The 25,168-nt window shown below is 42.7% G+C and overlaps 1 protein-coding gene and 1 long non-coding RNA gene across 4 annotated transcripts; one reads left to right on the top strand and one right to left on the bottom strand.

The window, feature by feature from the left end:
* Positions 529 to 3,109, bottom strand: LOC110430017. Of its 3 annotated transcripts, none has more exons than XR_002447189.1 (3): positions 2,645 to 3,109; positions 2,203 to 2,568; positions 529 to 820 (listed from the first exon to the last, which is right to left on the bottom strand). It is a non-coding gene; the product is annotated as an uncharacterized LOC110430017 (long non-coding RNA). The 3 variants fall into 3 exon arrangements; XR_002447190.1 differs by lacking the exon at positions 2,645 to 3,109 and having other exon boundaries at positions 2,203 to 2,329; positions 2,456 to 2,638; XR_002447188.1 differs by lacking the exon at positions 2,645 to 3,109 and having other exon boundaries at positions 2,203 to 2,638.
* On the top strand, positions 15,669 to 24,567 carry LOC8077014 (cytochrome P450 714D1). The gene is made up of 3 exons (XM_002439928.2): positions 15,669 to 16,044; positions 23,017 to 23,243; positions 23,354 to 24,567. Exons 1-3 carry the CDS (start codon positions 15,723 to 15,725, stop codon positions 24,395 to 24,397), a joined length of 1,593 nt encoding a protein of 530 aa, XP_002439973.2. The 5' UTR covers positions 15,669 to 15,722; the 3' UTR covers positions 24,398 to 24,567.

Here is a 25,168-nt window from a genome sequence, read left to right on the forward strand (position 1 = left end):
TATTCTAGTCCGAAGCAAAAAACTTCTGGCCCCACACATGTGAACCTTGGAGGCCACGAGCAGCCAAGTTTTATCTCATTCTCTCTCACGTTTTCTTTCTCTTCCAACTAAGATTTTGCTGAGTTATCTTAAACATTAGATGAATTGACATGACTTATTTTACCTGGCTCAGCTACTCTAAGGCCCTGTTTAGTTCCCCACCCAGAAAATTTTCATCCACACTACACCACAACACCAAAATTAACGATGGATGATCTGACGCTAAAAGTGGCTACAGCGACAAATGATCTGTCGCTAAAAGGTTATAGCGACAGACTTCAGCAGCCGGTGTAAGTCCTGTCGCTAAAAATCTTTAGCGACAGACAATATTTTCAGCGACAATTACTCAGTTGTCCTAAATATTTATAGCGACAGATAGTCCATCGCTATGTTTTAGCGACAGATGCTCTATTAGCAAGCATATAGCGACAAAGCATCCAACAACTTATGTATTTATAGCGACAGATTGTTCAACAGGACACAAAAAAGTACCCAAAAAAATAAATACAATTAGAAAAAACATTTGGCACATATCAAACCCACAAGCTTAATTAGCTTAGTGTCTATCACATAGAGATATAGAAACAGATACATCACATCATGGAGGTCAATACATATATAACATACAATCTTGTCTTACACACCGTTTGAATAATCCAACAAAGTCAGACACCAAAAGCAATACTAGTATTTCTAGGAACTCAAAAACCAAAAGGACATCCACCACGTTATATGGAGAACCACTTTCTAAAAGCTCAAGCCAAAAACTGTCCAACACTTCCTGGAAAATAAAACAACCATGTATTAGGCAACTGAAATTCAGATTATTCATTATTTACTAAACTGAAACTCTAAATGTCTGCTCTCATGAACACACTAAACTGCATATTTGCTGAACTGCATATTTAACAAGTTTTTGAAACTGAGTAACTGACAATTGAGAACATATAGCAGCAATAGTAGTTATCACTGATGAAGATTTAACACAGAAAACTACAGTTCCTGTAGTTGTAGAGCTGATCAAGGTCGAGAAAGTAGATAGCTACAACTATTGTTGTAAAAGAATAGCTTATGTTGTTGATATGAATATCAAGGCTTCCAGCTGTGAGAACAAATTGCTGCTCACTAACAATAGGCAACCTGCTGCACTAAAATAAATTCAGAGCAAAAGCCAGGCACGCACTAGAGAAGAAACTACAGAGCTGTCGATAGAAAAATCAAGAACAGCTGCTGTCTTTGTTCCCAGCTCAAGCAAGAAATCAAGAGCAGCTAAAGCTGCAGGTGCTGGTTTGCACCGAACAGCAACTTGTAGAGAGCATGCCCAGGCACCCAACACCAGAGCATACACCGGTCAGAAGCACAGAGCAATGACATAAATTATATAATTAAGAAGAAAGCTGCAGACATGTCAATCATGGACTGATAATATTATGTTAGTCATTTATATTTATCTGGCAAGATTGTTTCATAGATAAATTACTTGCTGCCTTAACTCAAACAACAGTAGACTAAGTTTATCACTCCAGTACACTAAGTCCATATAGCTAAGAGTTGTGAAAAAATGCCAACCACCTTTTCTAATGTAAAACATAGCTCACAGTAGCCTAAGCTTATCACCTCCAATTCTAACAATATTTGAAAAAGTATATTATGACGACTCAGCTATTGAGCTATGGTACTAGTCAAGGTTGCAGTTGAGAGGCATTACTTAATATTATGGCTAACTCAAATGCTGGCTGGAGCAGCTGCCAATGCCATCTATACCAATGTTTTGAGGGCATTACAATGTAATTGCTTGTAATTCCTTTCAACTAGTAATTTACAGTAATAACCACATATAAAAACACATATACAAGTACACAAGTTCAAAATAGCCCTTCAAAACTAGGCTAGTGATTTAACTGCTCCTAAGGAAATATTCTAATATAATTGCAACTGCTTACTTATAGTGTATAGAGAGGATTTTGGTTCCATCTGTCTAGTTGAATGTCAAGTAAAGCCAAAGCAAATATCTAATAAGCCCAGTTGAAAAAATAGAGACTATAGCTCTAGATACTTAATTTTGTGCATATGAAATCCATATGAGAAGGAAGCTAGCCTCTGAAAAAATGTCATGCCCATGCCACTATATGAGGTCCCCCACAATGCTTGTGCCATTATTACCTTCATAGCAGCAGTGGGCATGCAAGCATGGTGACGCAACTGAGGCACACGATGGCAGCCCACTGGTGAGCGGCTCCCGTGTGCCATTGCTTGTGAACTGTACATATGCCCCATCGCCATTCTTGTGCTACAGAAACCGGAGCATGTTTATGTGGTTAATAACAAAAATTGTTGTAGAGGCAATTCGGTGAGCAGGTGGTGTGCATCATCCATAAGTGAGCCATTCACGAGTAGAAGATGGAATTGGACTAACACATAGCACACGATGATGAGTCGTCGGTGGGGAAATCAAAGTTTTTTCTTCAAGCCCTAAGTCACGTTTTTCCCCCAAATCAGTTCAATCCGAAACCTAGACGTTTAAAATCCCTAAACAGTCCATAAGTTTCACCAGATCCGGTCAACATCCAAATCCTAAGGTGAAAGACAAACTCTTTTCACTCACCGAGTCACCGTAAGACATCGTTGTGCTCGCCCTTGGCCCTACGGCCCAACACGAAGTCGCTGACGGCCACTGAAGGGAGCTGCGCCACCGCCGCCGGCATTCTCCCGTGCGTGCTCACCTCCAGCTAAGGGCGCCGGCCCAGTGGCCGCTCAATGGTGCCGTGCACCTCCAGCTAAGGGCGCCCAGTCGTGGTAGATGGCCGTAGACGCGGGGCGGCCCGGGACCGTCGCCGTTGCTGCTGCGGAGAGTGCGGGGGGCGACGGCGCCGCAATGGCAACCCGGCGGGCGCACAGGCAGAGCGGCGCGAGGCCGCAACACTCGGAGGAGTGATGTCAGCCGACCGGCGAGGGACGATGCTAAGGTGACGCCATTCCTTCTCCATTCTCGATGTCGTTGTGGCCGCATCTGGCTGCTGCGTATGTGGAAAGATGATGGAGAAGGAAGGAGTAATACGCTAGGGTTTCGATGGAAGACGGTTTTGTATCAACCGAGAAAGAAGGCTGATCGTCCGATAAGGATCGATGGCTGCGATGACATATGCACTAAACGGGCCTACGGGAGAAACTAGCCCAAGTGGCATTCTCGACCTGGGCCCATGTTGGCCGGCTGCATGGCCTGCGTGCGGCTGCAGTGTAATAAGAAAGGAAAAAAAGTTCACTTTAGGTCCCTCAACTTTCACGAAAGTCTGATTTTCGTCCCTGAACTCTAAAACCGGGTAAAATACATCCCTCAACTTTTAAATCCGTGCAGATTACATCCCTGACCTGGTTTTGAAAGCGGTTTTGTCTTTTTCTTTTTATTTATTTTGGCTGAATTTTTTGAAAAATCACAGTAAATCACATAAAAAACATAAAATAGAAAACTCAATTTTGTTAGACTTCAGATGAGTACATCTATACATTGAATATATAATATAGTATATTTTAGTACAAATTTTTTTATGCAGCGTTAGATTTATGCTTTTCTATAATTAATTAGACTAATTATAGTTATAGTTTCTATGGTCCAATTGTGATGAAAATTATATAGTGGGCTAATTATTTATGATTGAGTTGCAGTAAAAATTTCATACTCATTGGATCATGTATTACTTAGTTATCGATTTATTCAAGTTTATGCTTGTTAAATCTTAATAAATCTATAACTAAGTTATACATGATCTAATGAGTATGAAATTTTTACCATAGTTTAAACATATAATAATTAGCACAACATAAAAAATTCACCACAATTGGGCCATACAACATATAGCTGTGAATTATTCGAATTAATTATTGAAAAACATAGATCTAAAGCTACAACAAAAAACTTTGTACTAAAGCATACCATATTATATGTTCACTGTGTAGATCTACTTAGTCCAACAAAATCATATTTAATATTTTATGAATTTAATATGATTTACTATAATTTTACAAATATTCAACGGAAATAAATAAAAATGAAAAAGACAAAACTGCCTTCAAAACTGCTCATAACCATGTCAAGGACGTAATATGCATGGTTTTAAAAGTTAAGGGATGTATTTTATCTGGTTTTGAAGTTCAGGGATGAAAAATAGACTTTCGCGAAAGTTGAGGGACCTAAAGTGGACTTCTTCCATAAGAAAGGCCATAAGAGTATTTTTAAATCATTTTTTATTTATTTCTTAAGTGCCCTGTTTAAGAATAAACATTATTCACTATTTGATTTTAAACTCAACAACAAAGTTATAGAACTCATGTAGAGTTGCGTTATCACTCAGCATTACACAAGTCACCTTGTACCAATAATAATGCCAGGTGTGCGATCTAGGTGGGGGCCACTTCTTTTTGGCGACAGACAGATCGACAGTATATTTGTTTTTAGCGACAGATAATTCAACGTTAAATATAATTACCTATAACGACAGATGATGAATCCTTAAATGAGGAATTAGCGACAGACTGTTTGTGAGTTATCTTTAGCGACAGATTATCCATCGATAAATATAATTGTTAGCGTCAGATGTCTGATGGTGATGCGGTGTTGTGGTGTAGTGTCATCCCATCGAATCTTTGGACACATGCATGAAACATTAAATTTAGATAAAAAATAAACTAATTACACAGTTTAGTTGAGAATCGCGAGACGAATCTTTTAAGCCTAGTTACTCCATGATTAGCCTTATGTGCTACACTAATCCACATATGCTAATGACAGATTAACTATGCTTAATAAATTTGTCTTGCAGTTTCCTGACGAGCTATGTAATTTATTTTTTTTAGTTTCTAAAAACCCCTCCCGACATCCTTCCGACACATCCGATGTGACACCCAAAAAATTTTCATCACCAATCTAAACAGGTCCTAACCAATTTGGGACCAGCGCAGCTCGAGCTACTAAACACTTCCATGTCGAGCGTGGGGGTTTCCATGCACCACTTAGCGGCGCTGTCTTACCAACCGTGCTGTCTTTCCATGTTTTTAGATCTGTCGTCACTGTGCGCGGCTCGCCATATGGCGTCGGCACGCCCGACCCAAGCACCGCGGCCAGGCCGCGGAACGGGACGGCCGCGGCGCTGGTCCTCGATCGATCGGCTCAGATCGGGCACCAGACTGGATGCGCATGCGCGCGCCGCGCGCGTGCACTCCCCGGCCACGGCCACGGGCGACGCGTACGGCGCGTGCCCACCCCCGTGTTGCGAACGCGGCAGGGCCGCGGGCGGCGCTCGACACGTCGGCAATGCAAGGCGGCAGGACAGCCGCATGGGCAGGGGGAGACAGCGGCAGGCAGAGACGCCTACGCTACGCTTAGGCTGGTCCCGGTCCCGATCGATCGATGGGCAGCGGTGGTGGCATGCATGGCACCACACAGCACAACAGATCGATCATCATCCAATGACCTGTGGATTCCTTTCCTTGGTCGCATAATAGAGACAGCATGGAATCGAGAGACGTACAGCCAAGCCGGCCGGACAGGTCGTCCATGCACGCACCTACAAGTGCTCCATCCACCATCCGCCGCGCCGGTGCATGCAGTCGCGTCGTCGATCGATCTACCACCTTCCGCCAGCTAGCTAGCTAGCTTTCTCTCGATCGACGCCACTAGGATGCATGGAGATGGAGATCCTTTTATATATATATATATATATATATATATATATATATATAGTTACTCCCTTATTCCATCCTGGCTTGTCCCGCACTACTGCTCGCGGATCACAAACGACTAAACCCAATAAAGCATGTATACGGTATATAGCGCATACTATTAGTCATCCACCGAGTAAATGATTTTTTAATTATTTAATAATTATTCCAGCGCTTGACTTGCTAGATGAGATACGTACGACTTCCATTCAAAATCATATCTATTCCGCGATTCATTATCCTTCGTTCTCATCTAGACGGGTTGAGCAGACACTGTCGCACGGCAAGGATGCAGGGCGACGCGCTGACGCCGGTGGTCTATGGAGCGGAAGCAGGTTGCCGCCGACTGGGTTGTACCTGTCTCTCCATCGGACGACGCTGCGATCAAGATCCTCCAGGCATCTAGGCCATCCTTCCACCGTCGCTATCTTACTTCTCCGGCCGGCGGTAGGGCATCCCCTGTCTCATCCTTGATCATCCCCCTAGACCGGATCGGAACGGAGATCCAGAGATTTAGCCGGACCTGCGATAATCCATTTCTTTCCTCTGTATGTCTCCTTGAACAGATTTCCCATTTTCTGTAATATAGATTCTTGAGTCCTCGTATCCAAAGCTTTTATGCGGTGAATACGACACAATGGATTTAGATTTCAGATTTCAGATCGGATCAAACATTATAGCGCTCCATCTATTTAAGTCGACGAGCATGAGTAGTAAGTATATGGACATACTACCATACATGTATCTACACATACTATATTTTTCTTAATGTATATGGACATACTATCTAATAAAAAAAAGTATGAACACATACTACCATACATATATATGGACATACTACTGTATATGTATCCACACATACTATATTTGTCTTCTAGTGTATATGGACGTACTTACCCTCTAAGAAAAAAAATATGAACGCAAGTATGACTTTCGATCTACAGTCCTGGAGCTGCAAGTATGTAGACATACTAACGTGCATACGTATATAACAAACCCAGCGTAAATCTGAGCCGGTGTTCGCGGTTAAATGGGTCACGTTCTCAGCCCGTTAAGCATCGTCTACCTTGCCGAAGCTCCACACAGTACGTATACTATGGGTGGGAGTAATTACTCCTGGGAGTAAAAAAAACCTATATATATATATATATATATATATATATATATATATATATATATATTCCATCATAGACGAACTAGATTTAAAAGATTTTTCTCACGATTTACAAATAAATTGTGCAATTAGTTTTTGTTTATATTTAGTGATTCATGCATGTGCCGTGTGAGATTCAATACGACGGAGAATCTTAAATTTTTTTTTTGGTTTTTGGTTGAAATACTCGTAGGCTGCTGTCATCAAATCAAAGGAAAGGGTACTGTATACCTAGGCAGCAGCTAGACACGGCTCTAGCACTGCGGTAGCAAGAGTAGGTTGGTCGGGCCATGTTCCAATTCCAATCCGGTGTGTGCAGCTGCATGCCCAGGGTTTCAGGGTTTGGATCCGTAGTCACGTGTAGTGCTTTGAGCTAGCCCTAGCCGGGGCCTCTGTACCTGTATGGCCTGGAAGCTAGGCCCATGGATCCAAAGACAGGTCACTGTTGACCTCGTCCACTCTGATCTTTTGAATTAGTTGCACGTGCCTGTCAATCGGAATATACGGATACTTTCCTTCTTCATCGACATTACACAATGCAGGCATTATTACATGATGATGAAGGGTTAAAAACCTTTCAAGAACCAACATTTGATACTTGGTGGAGGTTTTATGAGAATTTTGTGAACATTAAATAATAAGGTGACATCATATATAGTACTCTATTCCGGATTATAGTTACATAGCTTTTAATACGTATCTCATGTCTAGATACATAGTAAAAACAATGTATTTAGAAAACAAAAAGTATTATAATTTATTAAAATAGGGAGGTATAAATAAATGAAGGGAGATGTGATAAAAGTTCTATGAGATGAAATGAGTTTACGAGAATGAAACTTGTGCACATTGTTTTCAACATATGAGCCCATTAGAAATTGATAAATGAAACTCCACTGAGACTGATCTAACATCACCTCAGCAAAGCGACATGAGGCCATAGCCGCTATTGTTTGTCCAATACTCGTCATCGGTCGGGACAATGTGTGTGGTATTAATTATAAGGGACATGTGTGTTTTCTCAATTACTCCTACACAAGGATTATTGATGCGCACCACACGACACCACACACATCACACATCAACAACAATAAGTACTCCCTCTGTCCCATAATAAATGCACTTTAACGGTTCAAAATTTATCCCAAAATAAGTGTGTCTTTATGTATGAGACGTTGTTTTTTCTACTCTCTCTCTCCTTGAAGTCCAATCATTACATCTTTATAATGGTATATATGTAATTTCTCACTAATATTGATCTCTTCACCAAAACCAGAAGTGCACTTATTTTGAGATGAAGGGAGTACCTTTATGGCTATATATACTCCCTACACATTCCAAATTATATGACGTACACACCTACCTTACCGTACACACCTAATTATATGGCACATTTTCTCCATTCCAAACTATATAAAGATGTTTTGACTTTTTGGATATATTGATTTTACCGTATATATTTAGATGTAGTGTGCATGATAAAAGTTATATCTAATTTGTTTTATAATTTGGAACAAAAATACATACATATTCTTGTATACCATGTGGTCTATGCACATATATGACATATGTCATGATTCGTGAGTCATCTCTCAAGGGTAAAGAATGGCCTAAAGATGTCGTGGCTAGGTTTTAAGGGTGTACAACTTTAGTTTTGAAATCTAAACTATTTTAAATGTTTTTATTTAATTTAAACGATAAATAAATTAAATTTCAACGTATTCCTAGCTTTGGGTTCATGTTTTTTTAGAGCTACAAACAAATATAAGATATATACCTAGCTCCAGTAGATTTCTGGAAGCCGGACTTTTTATCAAACGAGATCTAATTAAGTATAGGGGTTATAATAAGGCGTGTTAATAAGTCGTCATTCGATGTATACAATAGAATCAATAGGAGATCGAGACACATGATACACTAGTTAAAATCGACCAGTTAAAAGTAGCATCACCAGTTGACCACCCAATAAGATGATTTCACGTGGTTGTTTATATTTGCCGAGTGATACGGTCCGTCACGTAAAAGTTTCTCATTAGTCGCTGCAACTTAAACACTCCAAACACTTCAAGCGACTTCTTAAATCAATATAAAAAAGGTATTAGGAGTCACACAACACGCTCAGTTTATGAAATTGGAGGAGAATTAATTATGCACACCACTTGTGCCACACTATGTGAATGTTGATCAGGTTGGAATTATGGTAATGTTGTCAAATTTAGAACCGTTAGTTAGGTACTCTCTCCATACCCAAAAAACCTAACGTTTAGGATACGATTATTGATAACCAAGGAGTGATTAGTTAAGAGTTAGTTTTCCTTCTTTGCCCCTAATAAATAGGGTTGCGATTGCTCCCTGTACGAGAAAGTTAACCATCTCAACTGGCTGTGAGTGGCAGCTTCACTGCTGCGAGCGGGCAATTGCTGCATGGCGCGTGGTACGGCCAGGGAGCAGGCGATTGGGCATGGTGCGGCCAGGGAGCAGGCTCGAGCAAGCGGCCGCACAATTAATCAGGGGAGGGAGGGGTAAACGAGTCCAAGGCCTCCCTGCATAGATAGAACGTCAAGTTTTGTAAAAACTACATGGGAGTCCAAAACGTTAGTTTTTTAGGTATAGAGGGAGTACGTAAGAATCCATACTAGAGGTCTACTCATATACTAACATGCATCCACATTTGTTATTAGGTCAGCTCCAATATTAGTTAATAATAGCTAGCTCATAACATATTTTATTTGGGAAGAAAGAGAGAGAATTTTGAAAACAACTAGATAGCTCTTTATGAAGAGCTAAGCTTGCACACTTTCATGTGATTCATACGTCTATACTTACATGTTTTTCTATGCTAGCATGTTAGTATGCTCTATTTTTTTATCTTCTTTTACTTCATATGAGTTAACAACTCGTCATTAAGGGTGCCCTTAGCATAGCTTAGTTGGTGAAGAAACATGCTAACCTTGCTTTATCTACTTAACTTGACGGGGATGCTCATGTTTTAAGCCTAGTCTCAGTGGGGGTTTCACCAAGATGTCATGCACATTTATTAGAGCGCCATGTCAGCAAAACTGCACTTTTTGCATAAAACGAAGAGGAGAGAGAAGGAAGTAGTTTCACCATGGTGAAACTCCGTGGGCGTTGTTTCCCACGCGGTGAAACGGGATGAAATCCCTATTGAGGACTAAATCGTTTCACCATCTTGCATGTGATCCAATCATTTTGCAGTAATTAAATGCTTTGCCCAGCCTAGGAAACATCAAGGTGAAACTCATGCATTGTGGAGGTTGTTTCATTGTTCGTTTCATTGATGTTCTGTCAGCAGATTTGTTTTGAAAATAGTGCATTGAAACGGACCACTGAGACTGGACTAATGAATACTTGTTATAGGGGATTATTTATATGCTATTAAATTCTTTTGATGATAGACCATGTCGCCGTCGACAAGTTCTTTAAAAAAATATTTAAGGCCGCAGGTGCCACTCCAATTCAAAATTGACCAGGTTAAATTTGTATCACCGCCCACTTGGTGCTTTTCTACTGTTTTTACTCTTTTATAATGACTCATGTACTCGGATGACTCATTTACATGACCTAGATATATCAAACATTCCCGCCGTACCTATCCTAGCAACAAGTCAGCAACGCAACAAACTCGAAAATCAAATATCCAACGACAACTTGTACGTAGTATTCCATCTTAAATTTGTAGGCGCATTTGTTTTAGGAGGAAAAGGCTTTACCATTTACTCCTTTTGATTAAAATTCTAAGTTATTTTGACTTTTCTAGATACATATTTTTTTATTACATGTTTATATATAGCACATATTTAGGTTTACTTTGATAGTGTTGGGGCTTATCTAAAATGGTAAAGCCAGAAGAAGTCACGTTTTGGTGGCTTCAGTTTCTGGCCAAAAACGGCTTTGACGTCACCATTTTTGCCTTGGTTTTGGCCTTAGAAGGCATTCTCTTATGTGCTCGTTTGGTAGGACTTTTTTAATTAAGTTAGTCAAAAGCCCTGCCAAAATGGGCATTAGATCGATATGCGTAGAAAAAAACTATAATCTAGAAAATAAAAATAACCTATATATAATTTGGGATGAAGTATAATATAAACTGAGGTCATTAGAGCAACTCCAAGGGAGTTGGCATTTGTGGTTTTTTGCAAAGTCCCAAATACAAATGCAAAGTCTAAAAATAGGAGTACTCCAAGGGACTTTGCAAATCAAACTTGGCATTTGTCTAGGTGTACGTCGCGGCCACGAGAAATCCGCGGATATGCCGTTTGCCAAGCGAAGGAAAGTTTGGCATTTTTGCCAATTCTCCTCCTCCAAATGCCAACTTGCCCAAAATACCAAACTCAAATACCAAACCATTGGACCCCTCTTTTTCAGTTTTTTGGCAAATTCTAAAATGCAAAACTCATTTGCAAACTCCCTTGGAGCTGCTCTTAGGTCGGTGTTGCTCTCTGTTGTGTTCTTGAGTGAAAATCTTCTCTCCCACAATGACTTTTTTACTTTTCTTCTCTTTCCATTTCTCCTAGATAGAAGTAGAATCTATTGGCGGGAGTTCCACACTCGACTAAAGGAGTGATATATAAGAAACAGATTTAATATTCCTTCCTCACATCTAGATTTTTAGTTGCACTAATTCAATCTAGAAATGACACTAAAATAATCAAGTAACTTTAATACGAACCGAGTGCAATAAATCTGACATAACTTGACAGTAACTAAAATCAGGGTTTTGGATACAAAAATAATCAATGTAACTCTAGTACAAGTTAGGGTGTAAATCCAGTGTGTATGCTCACCGTAGCTTAAAGTTAGGGTGCGAGAGAGAATATTTTCATCTGAGCCTTAAAGTATTTTTTTCATGCATGCTTATTCCCTTCCATGATTCTATTTACAAAGAAGAAAAGAAAACAGAGGGAAAAACTAGGTACGGGAGCGATGATTTTACCCAGGTACATAGTAGGGCAATCCCCATTATATTAGATTGTACATCATCGAAGAAAATATTTACATTTGATTGTGATTTTTTTTGTCCCGAATCAAAGTCCAGTCCTAATGAAATGAAACACATAAGCTAATTTTGAACAAAGGCAATATTATATACTCTCAGTTGTTGCTAGGTTGATTGGCTCCATCACCTAATTAAATTAACAATTACTAATAAATCAGCCATCTCACTAATAGTAGCACGCGGTGCCTGTCCAATCATGCACATTTGTGACGCCAACGCCAATAGAATACTTTCAGAAGGAATTAAATTTAATGCAGGAAACCGCAAAACCTACTCGCTTGACACACCTACAAGCAGGCATTAACGAACACAAAGTTGTTCCGATATGCTTTGCCGCGCTACTGGACTGCAGTTATTGTCTACTAGTGGACCAAATAGAAAGCCATCCCTTGTGTTCCTATATGTATGGACATGTGGGGCCAGTTTGTTTCCCAAACTATTTTTCATTGCTAATGTGAGAGAGGCCATATACTGCATTCTTAAGATAATGCCCTCTTTGATACCCTCTAATTATAATAATCATATTAACTAAATTATGATCTAAGTAGGATTGATTATACGATGGATTATTATGATCGAAGCCTCTTGTTGGGGTTATGGTACCCTGGATATCTCAGAACACCCGATTAGTCAGCAGTGCGAGCAGGCCACTACAACCAAGCTAGCGCAAGCACAACAGTTAAGGCCCGTGTAAGGACAAATAGACCTAGCCTAACGCTAAGGCGGGAGATCGATCGCGACCTCTTCCCTTCCATCACACGCTAGACGACGCTGCATGACCTCTCCTTCGGCCCGACCCTTGGGAGCAATGCGGAGAGGTCGAGCTTGGTCAAGTGGTCCTGCTCTGATAGGAGCAGGCATGCCTCGCTCACTCCGCAAGGACCAAGGGGACAACTATCTCCTCAATTTTGATAGGCACTATCCCTACGCCACGCTGCACAGACAAGACAACACAACGAGAAGGTGATGTAGGTATGGTGACCCACCATCCAAATATGGCCTGATAAAACGGGTGTATGACCCCACCCACACCGGATGGAGCTCACGACTATAGGCTTGACCTCTATGCAACCAAGGGCCACGACCCCAAAAGCCTAGGATCATGGTCACCGCCTCTACGACACGCAAGACTATCAACAACCCAAGGGTAGCCACCTGCTCCTAGATTGATGCCTCCAGAAGGATGAAAACGATGACAAAGGCCATGGTGGGCTCACGTCGCACACAACAGTTGGCGAACAAACACCATGCCAATAGTGCCGCCACGATTGGCACTGTAGAATTGTTGCTATAAATTAATGTACATAGATAAATTCACAAGCGTACTAATATTGTTGTAGCTTTCACCTGGAGGTATTCCAAGTATCATATCCATAGGGAAATATATGAGACTAACTACGGTCTAACTTAACCTAGAGTGATTATTGGGTTAAGGTTTAACTTAACTAGGAGTAGCAACAAGGCTAAGATAAGTAGGAGCATAGAAAGGAAAAATAAAGTTTTCTAGATCTAACTCATGTAAGTTATGTCTTCTACTATTCAACTAGGGATATTACTTAGGGAAAGACACCACTAGAGGATGATTTGGTAGTAACTATGTCCTTCTAGCCCTACAGACGAGAGGTGAAATACAAAGGATCAACGAAGCTATATAGAACAGATGTCACACATGAGATCTACCACCTTCCAAAATGCAGGTGACATCCACGATTAACCTAAGTCTAAGCACCACGCTTACACTTATGAATAATACTTAAAGCACTCAAAAACAGAGTCATGATTCTGATGAACAATATAAAAAATACTTACTTGATTTAAAAGTTGATTACTAGAGTAATCTTAGAAGCAAGCTCAAGTAGAACTTGATTCCACCAAGGTACAAGCCATAGGGAGAGAACACCGACAGCTCGACACCTCCTCCAAACTCTTCCCTCACTCTCTATCTCACTATTTCTAATTATAAGATTAGATCTTATGAAGGATTAATCTTCTCTTGATTGCTAACTTTGATCCTAGAGATATGAATTAGGGTTTTAGGTATCTACTAAGGGAGGGAGTAGGGCCGATATATATAGACCAAAACATCAATCATGAGCCCTCAGATCAAACCGACTTGAAAGAATGGCATAGATGCAATCTAGGAGGTGGGGGGGGGGAACTAACATATGAAGTAGAGGCTAATTGGTGGGGACCAGTAGGTCGACCGGCCTGACATCACTCCTAGTCTAGCCATCGATAGATCCTTTTAGAGCTACGTGTGGATCAGAAGTGGATTGATTATTTTTTTATGGTCAACGAGGTAACGATGTTCAACTTGGATGTAGCGATGATTGAATTCTACAATGTATTTTTCCTGAATTTTTTTACCCATTTTTAATTTCTTTACTATATCTTTTTCCTATACACGATTACTTCTTGATTTCTATGATAATGTGGCAGTTTTGCGTCCTTAGAGGAAACCAATGAAATTTATCTTCATTTATAATGATACATATGGAAATTAAGCTAATGTTTTTAAAAGTTTAGTTTTAAAATTTAGAATTAATTGTAAGGTAACAAATAATTTAAAAATAAGGATTATTGTGATAGATCTTGAATAATTGATGGCTTTTGATTGTATTTTCTCTATGAACTTTGTTGGTCTCAATGCCTTTTGTATCTTTTCTTGAAGATGTGTTTGTTGAAACGAGTGAAGATTTCAAGTTTAGAGTAGTTACAACAACATTACTTGATTATGATTTGATCATATGTTTTAGTTCTTTTTTATATTTACAACATCATAGGTGAAAAAGTTATTTAAATGTATATTACATGTGCCTAAATTTCAAATCTAGACCATTTGATGAAAACCAAAGGTGCATACTTTTTTCCAACTAATCTTGTAATTTTTACTAAATCAACATCAGTAGGTGGTTATCATAAAATCCAATGAACATTTTTTCCTTTTTCCCGATTCATCTTACATTTATAAACCCTCGTAACAAATGTAGAGCTTCTTCTAATACACTGTTATATAGATATTTATATTTGTACCATTGTTAAAGAGCCAAAATTTCATCATTTTTTCCGTCCGCCTTCCCTGACTATATGTCCAGGTAGTGGAAATTTTTGTGCCCCGTTTTTTTTACTTCTCAAACTACACTCATGCCATCCGTGCAAACATATAACCCTATGTTTGTCATATGTGATTTTGGACTCACGTCTCGTGTTTATATGAGTTAGAACAACTCACATCTAGTGATGATATATACAAAGTCCGATTTCTTTATATGTATATATATTGAGTCTTGTTGTAACGTACAGATATACTGTATTTACTAGTAATAGATAATGCTAAGCTTAAGACGATTGCCAAAGTAGTACCACGTGCCATGTTTGTGTACTAACTATCTTTTTGCTAGAAGAAACTAAATTCTTGAGAAATTTATGTGGATTTGCTATGTACGCTCCCAGCTGGCCTAGACATATACTCCCCTCCGTCCTAATATATAAGATGTCCCATAATACAAGTTGTGCTCTTTCACAAATATTAATGTAGTAGTACTAGTGCTGACGGAGAAAATTAAATATGGTCTTAGTTTTTGAACTAGAGCTGGTTACGCCTTATATACTATGGTAGATAGAGGACTCCCTTTGGCGAGTACATACTTTGAGCACCTCAAAATTATCGCGTGCGTCACTCATACTTCACCGCGTGATTTCTATTATAAAAGCTGACCATCGGGAGGAGCCGCCGAGGGAAGAGAACACATAGACACACAGACAAGTTTCTTCCTAGAGAGAGACAGGCAGCGCCCGCGCATGACCGCCATCATGGGGTACAACGGCCTCTTGCCGCTGATGCTGCTGGCAGCTGGGTGGTGCGCCGTCGCGGCGGCGCTCGTCTTGGCCATTTCCGCGTGGCTGCAGCGGCCGCGCCGCGTCGCGGAGGCCTTCCGTCGGCAGGGCATCGACGGCCCGCCGCCGTCGTCGTTCCTGTCGGGTAACCTCTCGGAGATGCAGGCGAGGGCGGCCGCCGCGGCGGTGGCGGAGGCCGCCGGCGGCCGGGACTTCCAGAAGGAAGGCTTCGACGACTACTGCAAGAAGATCTTCCCCTACTTCGAGAAGTGGAGGAAAGCCTACGGTACGTCGTCTCCGTCAAATCGTGCGGCTTGTTATTATTTATTATATATATAACAGTACTAATATATATATACTCGCTAGTAATTTTCTTGGATTATCATGATGAGGTCGCCGTTGTTCTCTCATGCAAAGGTATTGTAGGTTCTTGCGCCATAGAGAGAGAGAGCCAGCACAGAGAGAGAACGAAAGAGAACAATATTATTAGTAGTAGTAAGTTCTAGGCTTGTTGCCACCTTCAGCTAGCATGGGTATATACTGCTATCCCATGTTAAAGGCTGGACATGTTTTTTTTAGTAGAAAAAGATTGGGGTTTTTATGACAAACAAGATTTTGTGCCTTATTATTAAACCCAACTCATACAGAAATAGCTAGAACTGACAACATACTCGTATTCTCAAAATCTCATCTCAGTTCTACATGAACAACATATAGATCCATGTGGGTTGTAGTACTCTGCTGTAGCTAGCCCCAAGCAAGTTGACCATATTAACTAGTTGTAGTTTATTAACAATTACTGCTAGTACGAAAAATGTTGCAAAGTCACTGCTTACAACACACAAGTGGGCGAAAATAACACTGCACCCCTACCCAAAGGGGGTTTGAGTTGTCAATGAAGTCAACATCAGAAAGCTAGCAAGCAAGTTAAGGAAAATTAAAATACTAGAAAGAATGGATGAACAAACATGATGATAGAAACTGGCTGAGTCAACTACCGGGTGTCCAGCCAGGTTCCTGGATCACCGAGTACACTACTACAATACAATACAATTAAAAAATAAACAAATTAATAAAAATTCTTCAACAATATATATATATATATGGCTTTGTTTAGTTTGCGAATTTTTTTAGCTTTGGATACTATAGCTCTTTCTTTTGTATTTGATAATTATTGTCCAATTGTGGACGTACTAAGTATACTCGAAAGATTCATCTTGTAAATTATAATAAAATTGTGTAATTAGTTTTTATTTATATTTATATTTAATGCTTCGTATATACGTTTTAAGATTTAATATGATGAAAAATTTTAAAAAAATTTAGAAACTAAAGCAGACGAGTATATATATAAAAGTAGTAATTGCAGACAACACACAACCGCCTAGCTACACCTATAGGCATGGTAGCTGCGGATAATAGTATAGGGGGAGCGGGTGGCCATGTGGTCAAACTGTCCTGGGCTGCTGGTGCTGGGCATGCACTCCAGCTCCAGTCGCGCGCGCGCGGCCGGCCGACCTGCGCATATGCATGCACGTATTAATTGCCGGAGAGGAGGTGGTGAATGAAGGTTTTTTGGGACCGTCCGGTTTGACCTATAGGGTTGCGCGATGCATGAGCATGGCTACCATGACTAGTCACTACTAGCTGCTGCTGGTCCATTGTTCATGCATGGGCTGCACCTGCACTAGATCGTGTGCATGCGGCAAACCACTGTACCTTTCTGTAATTATTAGGAGCAAAAAAAATAATTTGCTATGGTTAGAGTAGTAGTGCCATGCTGTAAATCTAAAGAAAGGAAAAGGGACAGATACTCTAGACGATATTTCATTTGGTCTTAGCTAGCCAGCCCGGCCGGCCAGTGACTGACAAACAACGTACTCCTACTGAATAAGTAATTGCCCTGGCCCTGGCAGAATCCTCTGATCTAATCTAACTATAGTAGTATTATAGTCGCCTAATCAGGTAGGATTTCCGTAAACGGGCATGCATGCATGTGTTGCCCTTAGCTGTCCAAGCACACCGATCAAAGCTCTCGCTCCATTTCGATCGCGCTAAGCTTTCCTCCTCTGAATCTTGACGCCGCCGTCGACGCCCATGCTTATCCATTGCCTGCCTGCCAAAGAGATCGTCAGATCGAGTCCTCTGCCCGGACCAGTACGTGGTGCTTGCTGTCATATAGAAACACGATGTGGCCAGCTGCATGCATGCTATATAAACTGACCACGTCAGCGATGTGTGTGAGAACATGTATATTGTACCATACGGCAACCGCATGTATCTGATGTAATTATATGTATATATAGTTTCATATATAAATAAATAAATATTAATTTATTTATATATTTAGGATATTCCTCTAGTTTTGGTGTTCGGTACCCGGCCTGTATATGTTAGCTGAAGAAGAGAAGTAGAATACTAGGTACTCGCTGATGTACGTAGTTTTCTTGTTCTCATTGGTATATATAGGTCGTTAGATAATTCAGACCAGAATATATATGTATGTGCAGTTGGAAATTCGGTGCATGCATGATAGAAGCTGACTCTTCTTCTTTGCGATAGAGATAATAATGGCCTCTCCTGTGTACTATCTATAACTGAAACCTAAAACGATTATGGAAGCAAAAAAATGATATTTGTAGTCGATGTAAATTGCTATATAATAGTATGATAACTATAATATATAGCGCACTCCCGGTCGTGTTAGCTTGCGTGTGAGAATGCATATCATATTTTTCGCGCATGTTAAGTTTCTTGAATAATATGCATCTTGATGGAAACTTGGAGCAAAATGCGTGTATCTGAAGACTTGCTTACATCTTGCATTCATACGTGGTGCTATCTGCTAGCTTGTTGTCTAGGACTCTTGATTTAATTCTTTTCTTCCATGTCAAACCCATGCATCTTAATTATGGAAGTTAATTATTAGCTCGATTCTTCATCATAGCACGATCGATGTGGACTAGTCGAAACATTAATTAATTTTGTGATGTGGCCAACGTACGTACGTATGATGTGATAGCAATATACAGTATTAATTAGTTTGTCAAAATGATTTTAATTTAATACAAACAATTGTAGTAGTACTACTACTACACTACTACTTGTTTAACTTGTGTGTGTGTACGTGTGTGTGCTTCTTTCTCCCCTAATTCAAGTAAAGGCCGTTTGACCAATACACATACGGAGTAGCAGTATAGCTAAACTAAACTATCCTTTCAGTCAGTCAATCTTAAACTATAAACTTCTACAAAACTAATCAATCAAACAACACACACTCCCTCCCCCATATTCCTTCTTTCTCAAGACACCAATAAACAATGAAGCTACTTTAACATCGATGATGATGACGCCCTATATTATATATATCAATCAGCCAAATGCAATTGACTTGTGGTTATGAACATGTTATAAAATTAGTACTACTACATCATACTGAACACCAGATGACATGATATGATTTCCAACGGCTTCAAATAATTCAACCACTAATGAAACAGTGGCTAGAGGTACCCTGTACGTATCCCTAGGGGCCCCATTCTAGCTACTACTAATAATAAACCAGTCCATATGCTGGTGGATCAGTTGTTCCCGGTACACGCATGCATGCATGCTGCTGCTGCTGCTGCCTCCCCTACAGTGGCATTGACTAGGTTATCAGCCCTAACCTCTAGGGCAGGGCTCATAGCTACTGTAGCATTCCTAGTCGTCCTAGCAGCTAGCTGACGGAAGGATCATGCTCATGCATGCACACACTGCAGACAGCGCAGTGTGCTTGCATGCACACATGCACTGTGTCATTGGTACTGCAACAACCGTGCATCCCGGCCCTCTCTCTCTCTCTCTAGCCACCTTTAAGGACGTGCGTGGGACTGAAAGTCTGGAGCTCAACATTTTTTTGCGTCCATGTACGTCCATGGTCCATGCATCGATCTCTCTCCCTCCGATCCAACAAGGACACGTACTCCACATGGATCTGATGCATGCATCGTGGCTACCCTGATCATCCCGGCCACCTAGCTAGCTGCTAGGTGTACGTCTAGCACGCAGGTTGATCTTGAGATCGAGCGATCTAGCTAGCTATTTCGTGGAGCTGCTAGCACGTACGATCGATATATATATGATGCAGAGATCAAAGCTCTTTATCATCGTCTGATTAATTAGCTTTTTTTTTTAGAAAGACGGCAATCTCTTGCCGTATTTTTATTAGACGAGGAAAAATAAAAACAGAAAATATTATTAGTTAGCTTTTCAGAGCGAGCTTTTCTATGCCCAATATAATAGCTTTGCAGAACATGGGTCTGCCTAGTTGGCCAGAGTGTGATGTACGTGCATGCCTATCTGTGCTGTACGGTAATGTCTCGCCATTCGCACGATCACATATAGATAGGTAGGTATATATAGTGACCTGCGTAGATGGGATTCATGTGTTTGTTCGGTTTCATCTGTGTAGTGTATAATCAGAACCATGCATGGAATCCGGCCGTGGGATGTGTCCGCGCCACAAGGACACAGTAGCGTACAAGTTGTGTCCCCCATATCCATAGCACGACAAACGAATCAGTTATGAGGACTATATGCCACACAAGTTGAGGCGTTCCTGCTTACTAGCTAGTTGTTGAGTGGCTGCTTGCCTACATTTCCTTATCACGCCACGCATGAGATACTCCTTTCCGTTCCAAATTGTAAAGCCGTTCTGACTTTCCTAGAGATAGTACTAGTACTACAAACTATATATATCCTTTCACTACTGGAGATACGCTCTTTGCTAAGTGTCGCGTGTTTTGTCGTTCGCTAAGTATCGTAGACGACATTAGGCAAGGCACGCGATTCCAGTAGCGTTTAGAAGTGCTGGAAGAACTTATACTAGTTTATAAGAACACATACACAAACCAAACGCACGGGGACAGAAGGATACATACTATCACTGTAAGAGCAACCACAATGTTACAAAAAAAAAGTAGTCCATAAGCATTAGAATATTGTCTACCAGCTAGCAAAAACATTGTAGAAGTGGTCTATAAAACCGTCCATAAGTAAAGGTACCCATAGTCCTATGAGCTACCCATAAGAAATAAACAAATAATTCTTCTCTCTGTCCCCTGCCTCTCTCATATGGATTATCAAGTCTATATACATTGTGGCAACAACAATAACTATAGCTTACTGACTGCAAAAACTGTTCATATGAACTGAGTAGTCCATATACATTGTGGTTGCTTTAAGCGAGAAGCCATGGAAGGCACGTCGACATGGCGGACGTCATGGTGGACGTATATACATGGGCAGGGGCGAAGCTATGTTTATGAGAGTGGGTGCAGATGCACCACTCAAAATTCATAAAAACAATGGATTTTTTCTAAAATTTCTCCATATATGCACCATCTATAATACAAATCTATGCACTCACAAGACAAATGCATCACCCTCTAATTTGCTCTAGCTTCGCTATGGATGTGACGCGGGAAGGACGTACGATGCGCTAGCCTGCAACGGCCTAGTCCTGCTCGAGGCCCGACCAGCCGTACGTCCCTGTTGGATCGGTGGCATGGGCAAAGTGGCCTTCCTCCGATCCGGCCGAGGTGCCCGCGCGGGCGGGCGCTGGTCCAGGGGGCATGAGCATGATATGCGCAATGCACGCCACGCCACGCCACAACGTACGATCTCTGACGACGACCGACGATGATCGATCACTTCTTCGCCAAGCAAAGCAACGACCTCCGGTACTGATGCTACGTTAACGTTACATATATATACGTACTGCACGTGCACCGGTGCACGTAGACATATATATATACTCCTAGTACTAGGTATATATATGAGATTATCAGATGTGCACGCAGACGCACGCGCACGAGCACGAGATCGGCGACGACTGTGACCACATGACAGGGCCAGCTAACTGCATGCACACGCACTGGAGTAGTATAGTGCAGTATGTACTTGATTGCTTACGATGTCAGCGAGTAGTATAAGGGGGGCTTCGTTCGTAGTAGGAGTACGTACGTACGACACATCGCGATCGCGCGCGACACGGACACAGTCAGGTAGCTAGCAGAGAGGGATCGGTGATGCATGCATGCATGTGTGAACGAAGCAAGCCGCCGGTGAGGACGGATCGGATCGGAGGAGATCGATCATCGAGGACCACCATGCATGGGCATGGCTGCGCGCGGCCTGGGCTGGGCGAAGTGCTGCCGAAGTCAGCTAGCTGGTGGCTTGCATGCGGGCGCTGCATCTGCATCTGCATGCAGCTCAGTTGGTTGCGGTTGCGGTTGCGGCGTCAATCTGGATCTGCAGAATCCCGGTCAAATTCAGTGGAGTTCACTGCACTGATCAGTCAAAGATTCAGCTGATCAGGAATATTCTCTCCGCCGCGCTGTCCTTACAGCGGAGGGTACGGCCGGTGCGCGTGATGAGACGGTGAAAGGATCTTTTTTTTTTTGTTTTGTTTTGAGAATCGGTGAAAGGATCTTCTGGCCAAGATACCACGGAACAGTCAGTGCATGGGCCAGTTGGCCGGATCCACGCTGGGGATCGTGTAGCTTTGACCGGAACCGTTGTTAACGCCAGTCAATCGATGCCCAGATCCTCGAGTCTAAAATTATTTACTTAGAGTCTAAATAAGACTTCGAGTCTTATTTTTTCTACCTCTTTTTTAAATAAATATGCTGCCACCTTAGCCAAAAAACCATAAATAATATATAATTGATTGTCTTAGACTCGGTGATAGAGTCTTGCATTATGAATGCCCTTATAGTACTCCGATATACTATTGAATTACTCCAATAATTGTATACCTCGTTTTTTAAGAAATTCATTTAAAAAATAATTAGATTTATAGAAAATATAATTCACATAGTTTGATTAAATATATAGGTACAAATATTAATATTTATGACACAAAATAGATATACTCTCGTAACAAATCTAATAATTTTTATTTGGGATTATATAATTTAGTCAAATTCAAGATACTTAAATGTAGTACTACTGTTCTATAATTGTATTTTTTCCCATTTAACTTAGTACTGGTTTTGGGCGGGCGGGGTGGGGGGGTGGGTGGTTGAACGGCATAAGGTTGCCGTGAGGCCCATCTATGTTGGACGACATTGTTATAGGCCCACATGATAAAGGCCTCGTCTCAGCCCAAATTACAACGGGTCGGAACAGCTGCCACATGCACTGCCTTCGAGCCCAAGAGCATTCATTCCCAGTCCACTATTCTTTTCAAATGACCCGCGCGATGTTTCTGCAGGCGAGACATACCTGTACTGGCTACGCCGCCGGCCGGCGCTGTACGTGTCGGACCCGGAGCTGATCCGCGAGATCGGGCGCTGCGTGTCGCTGGACATGGGCAAGCCCACCTACCTGCAGAAGGGGCAGGAACCCCTCTTCGGCCGCGGCGTCCTCAAGGCCAACGGCGCCGAGTGGCATCGCCAGCGCAAGCTCATCGCCCCGGAGTTCTACATGGCCAAGGTCAAGGTAACAGACACTACGATCGCCGCTTATTGCCGTCCGATCGATCGATCGATCGACCTTCGCATCCGCGTTTGATGTTTGATTCGTCGGTTGCGCGCGCCGGCGCCGCGCAGGGCATGGTGGAGCTGATGGTGGACGCGGCGCAGCCGCTGCTGGCGTCGTGGGAGGACAAGGTCGCCGCGGCGCCGGGCGGCGTCGCGGAGATCGACGTGGACGAGGACATCAGGAGCTTCTCCTTCGACGTCATCTCCAGGGCCTGCTTCGGCGGCGACTACTCCAGGGGGCGGGAGATCTTCCTCCGTCTCAGGGCGCTGTCGGGCCTCATGTCCGAGACCAGCGTCATCTTCACCATCCCGTCGCTCAGGCACCTTCCCACGAAGAAGAACCGGAGGATCTGGAAGCTCACGCACGAGATCCGGTCGCTGATCCTGCAGCTGGCGAGCGAGCGCAAGGCAGCGGCGGCGCCGACGCCCGGCCGCGACTTCCTGGGCTCCATCATCGACAGCAGCCGTGACCAGCCGCGCGCGGACGACTTCGTGGTGGACAACTGCAAGAACATCTACTTTGCGGGCCACGAGACGAGCGCGGTCACCGCGACGTGGTGCCTCATGCTCCTCGCCGCGCACCCGGAGTGGCAGGACCGCGCGCGCGCCGAGGCGCTCGACGTCTGCGGCGGCGACGCCGCCGCGCCGGACTTCGACGCGGTGGCCAGGATGAGGACGCTGCACGCGGTGGTGCTGGAGACGCTGCGCCTCTTCCCGCCGTCGTCGTTCGTGGTGCGGGAGATGTTCCGCGACATGCAGCTCGGCACCAGGCTGCGCGCGCCCAAGGGCACCTACCTCTTCGTGCCGGTCTCCACCATGCACCACGACGCCGCCGTCTGGGGCGCCACCGCGCGCCGGTTCGACCCAGGAAGGTTCCGCGACGGCGTGGCGGCCGCGTGCAAGCACCCGCAGGCGTTCATGCCCTTCGGCCTCGGCGCGCGCACCTGCCTCGGCCAGAACCTCGCGCTCGTCGAGGTCAAGGCGCTCGTGGCGCTCGTCCTCGCCCGCTTCTCGCTCGCGCTGTCGCCGGACTACCGGCACGCCCCCGCGTTCCGGTTCATCATCGAGCCGGAGTTCGGCCTGCGCCTCCGCGTGCACCGCCTCGGCCACTGAGTGCGAGTAGATGTTCAGGTGTTTGGAGTTGCATTTTGTAAAGGCCTACATATACACTAGCTAACACGTTAAAAAAAGGAAAGTGCACCGTTCAACACGCAAGCAATAACAAGGTTATACGTACATGATGGATATGGTAATAGTAATACTGAAGAACTTTGTCAGCACTACCGTGATGTGAATTAACACCCGATAACCTCAGTTTCAGTCCACGTAACCACATCTTCTCGCGATTCAGCTGTTTAATTGGTACCAAACCATCAGCACTCTTGTAAAATCATGAGAAAACAGGGGAAAACGACTACGGTTGGAGGCCATTTCACTGACATCAAAACAAAGGAACGCGAAAAAAGTTTCAGAAATCACATCAGGGAAAGGGACGGTTTAATTTCTTGGAGGGGCTCTCTCGCTTGACACATGAGCAATTGCGCATCACGGTGGTGACTGGTGAGGCCGCGCGAGAACGTGCTGTATATATCTTGAATCCATTCTCTTATGCTATAGGCGTTTGGTTGAGTGAACAAACGCTCGACAGGGACACGCGTGACCGGTGTCCTCTAATTTCTAACTTATTAGCAGTGCTAATAAAATCCCGCAGGTTGCAGGGTTAAAATCACGAAAGCGCAGTGTGGAGACTGCGATGAATTAAACGTCGAACCCATCCATTATGCAACAAGAGCACATACATAGTTACATACACACAGGTCCTTGCTACTGTGACCGTATCTCTGCTTGGAACGTAGAAATGTCAGACTAACTTTGTTGAGTTTC

Source organism: Sorghum bicolor, chromosome 9, assembly GCF_000003195.3.
Source record: "Sorghum bicolor cultivar BTx623 chromosome 9, Sorghum_bicolor_NCBIv3, whole genome shotgun sequence".
NCBI lineage: Eukaryota > Viridiplantae > Streptophyta > Magnoliopsida > Poales > Poaceae > Sorghum > Sorghum bicolor.